Source organism: Urtica dioica, chromosome 12 (genome assembly GCF_054948205.1).
Source record: "Urtica dioica subsp. dioica isolate 48M chromosome 12, U.dioica_male_clone48M_v1_H2, whole genome shotgun sequence".
Classification (NCBI taxonomy): Eukaryota; Viridiplantae; Streptophyta; class Magnoliopsida; order Rosales; family Urticaceae; genus Urtica; species Urtica dioica.
In genome coordinates this window covers 936,444-939,115 of record NC_142767.1, presented here as the reverse complement: position 1 = coordinate 939,115, position 2,672 = coordinate 936,444, and the positions used below count along the sequence as shown (strand labels likewise).

At 41.3% G+C, this 2,672-nt stretch overlaps 1 protein-coding gene across 2 annotated transcripts; it reads right to left on the bottom strand.

Annotated features, from left to right (window-relative positions):
- Window positions 1–1,074: 1,074 nt before the first annotated feature.
- HB2 (hemoglobin 2) lies at window positions 1,075–2,428 on the bottom strand. Of its 2 annotated transcripts, none has more exons than XM_089602733.1 (4): window positions 2,257–2,428; window positions 1,956–2,070; window positions 1,484–1,600; window positions 1,075–1,409 (listed from the first exon to the last, which is right to left on the bottom strand). In XM_089602733.1, the coding sequence occupies exons 1-4, from the start codon at window positions 2,280–2,282 to the stop codon at window positions 1,266–1,268; spliced, it is 402 nt and encodes a 133-aa protein (XP_089458859.1). In that variant the 5' UTR covers window positions 2,283–2,428; the 3' UTR covers window positions 1,075–1,265. The 2 variants fall into 2 exon arrangements, with proteins under 2 accessions (XP_089458859.1, XP_089458858.1); XM_089602732.1 differs by having other exon boundaries at window positions 2,185–2,426.
- Between the last annotated feature and the right edge of the window lie 244 nt (window positions 2,429–2,672).

The following is a 2,672-nucleotide window of genomic DNA, read 5'->3' as shown; positions in this document are numbered from 1 at the left end:
TTCCTCGTCATGGAGTCTTGTGAGGTTTGCCTCCTCGTCGAGCTTTTTGCTACGACACTTGGTCGCGTAATGCCCGTACTTTTGACAAGCATAACACTTCAATGTGCTCTTGTCTTTGTGGGGTTTGCTGTCTTCTTGTCAAGGCGAGCTATCACCACGACCTCGGCCTCGACCTCGGCCTCGACCTCGGCCTCGCCCTCATCCTCGATCTTTTCCACGACCTCGGCCATCTCCACCGTTGCCGTTGCGACTCGACGACCTGGAAGAAAAATCAGCGTCTCCGTTTTTCTACATTCGCGACATCCATGCTGCACGCGTGAGAAAGAGGTGCTTCTCCTCCTTTCGGTCACCACGAAGCCTCTCCTCGTGGACCTTAAGGCGACCGACGACCTTCTCAACGGTCATATTTTTAGGTCACTGAATTGCACGGTTGCAGTGACGATCTGCATGTATTTTTGTGGCAAGGCTCGTAGGAACTTCTTGATGACAGAGATCTCCTCCACCTTCTCTCCCAACGAGCGGATACCTGCAACAATGGATGTCAATTTCATGATGAAATCGTCCACCGACTCTCTGTCTTTCATGCAGATTGCCTCGAAGTGAGTCCTCAAGGTTTGCACTTTCGCCTCCTTAACTTGCTCGATGCCAATATGCATCGTGTTCAGTTCTCCCATGCTTGCTTGGCGGAATCCTTCTCTGCCACCATAAGAAGAACGTCCTCCAGAAGTGCTTGATGGATTGCATCAAGAGCCATTCTATCCTTGCGTTCTTTGACCTCGTCGAGCTCCACGGCGTCCCACACTCTTTGCGCCAGCAAGTTCACACGCATCTTCAATGCCCACGAGTAGTTACTCTTCGTGAGTAACGGATAATTGAGCGTCACATTTCCTACTCTTCCGATCTTTGTTGCCACCATATCTCCTCCGACAGCTTTGCTCGGTGACGACGCGTCCTTAGGCATCTTGCTTTGATACCAAATGTTGGTTTCAAATAATTGGATCTCCGAAGGAACAAAAAATGAAGAAAGGAAAAATAAAAAAAAATAAATTGTGTGTTTATGGAGCAGAAGAATAAGATGGGAAATATTCTTTGTATTATTTGAAGATGAAAAAATACAATACTGGAAAGATATCTAAAAGTTGCAACTATATATGTGGGGAAACAAAAAGGAAAACTTAATCATAACTTCCTAAATAAAAACGTAAATATTAAGGTGGTGGAAGTAAAACGTTGTCGAATATGTAGATTTGAAGAGAGCGTAGGTATTAGGAAGAAGCTTCTTGCTTCATCTCATTCTTAATAGCCTCAGCCAATTGGTCATAAGCTTCTGCCCATGCACACCCTATTTCGTTGCTCCATTTTTCTCCCACTGCTTCTTGAATTGTTCTCAATAGAGCCTCTTTCACCACCTACACATATACACATACATGCATTAATTAAATAATTCACTCATTTTAAAACATGCATTAGATCCATTTCTTACCTCAAAATGAGGAAAGATAACTCCGTTCTTGAGATGAACAGACCCCAAATGCTTAAGGGTTGAATCGGCCACAACCACTTCCCCCTTTTCCCTTAGCTGAATTGCTGACTCGCATGTCTTGTGATTTTACATGAATGCCAATTTTCACTTATGATTGTTAATTAACCATAGATATGTTAGTGGTCTACTATTGGCAACAAGGCGAAAAAAGGAACAAGTTATTATAAATTGTGCGGCTCTCAGTTTGGATCGCCATTTAAATCATTGTGCGTCATTTTCAGCTGAATTAAAGTGGCAAAATCTAAGTTGAATTTGTGAGGCAAACATGTTGATGGACTAAATCTTTAAGTGGTATATGTAAAGATAGATTTAATGGTAGAAAAAGAGAGAGAGAGAGAGAGAGAGAGAGAGAGAGAGAGAGAGAGAGAGAGAGAGAGAGAGAGAGAGAGAAGGTATTATTCAACTCCCGTACCATCTTGAAAACTTTTACAGCATGAGCCTTGAGCTTAGGGTTGTTCTGCGGTATTTCATCTGAGTCTCTCAAAAATGAGAACATGCCCTTCGCAGCCGGTGCAATCTCAAGAATCCTGTACGTGTTTATTTGTCTCAGTAGCATTAAGAACATCTTAAAACACAAAGTATATTCAACTATCATTATTTTCCCTTATTAAACTCAAATTCAATCTGCTTGTACCACATACAGAGAGAAGAAACGAAGGCTGATTTCAGGTATATTGAGCTTCAGTGTCTCTTCCCATGATTCTTTCACTAACCTTTCTTCCTTTTCACCAAAAACCATTTTCGCGTATTTTATATATAACTTCCTTTCGGACGAGTTTCTCTGGTCTTTGTGCAAGTGTGTGTGAGCGTGTTTTTTTTTTTTTTTTGAGCAAGTGTGTGTGACAGTGTGTCTATATATTTACACTTTGGATTATCGCGTCAGCTTTTGTCAGCGGAAGATAAGCCACAAATGGCTATAAATACGGCAGGCGATCTTAGCTAGAAGAAACGAAGATCACACGAATCTAAAAGATATGAGTTGCGCACTACCAAAATATGGGATACAACTACCGCTTTTTTTTTTTACTTCAGTTTAGCTCACATTTTTTTTTGTCTATATTAGACTCTAGTCGAATATAAAACTGTAGATAATGGTCTATTTTTCTCTACAGCTAATATAAAAAAGTAG

Bases quoted from the DNA above. Each gene is read 5' to 3' on its own strand.
- HB2 (XM_089602732.1), bottom strand. From the start codon at position 2,282: ATGGTTTTTGGTGAAAAGGAAGAAAGGTTAGTGAAAGAATCATGGGAA. The intron at 2,071-2,184 runs GTATGTGGTACA...AAACACGTACAG, and splicing joins AGCCTTCGTTTCTTCTCTCT to GATTCTTGAGATTGCACCGG. The intron at 1,410-1,483 runs GTAAGAAATGGA...GTATATGTGTAG, and splicing joins TTATCTTTCCTCATTTTGAG to GTGGTGAAAGAGGCTCTATT.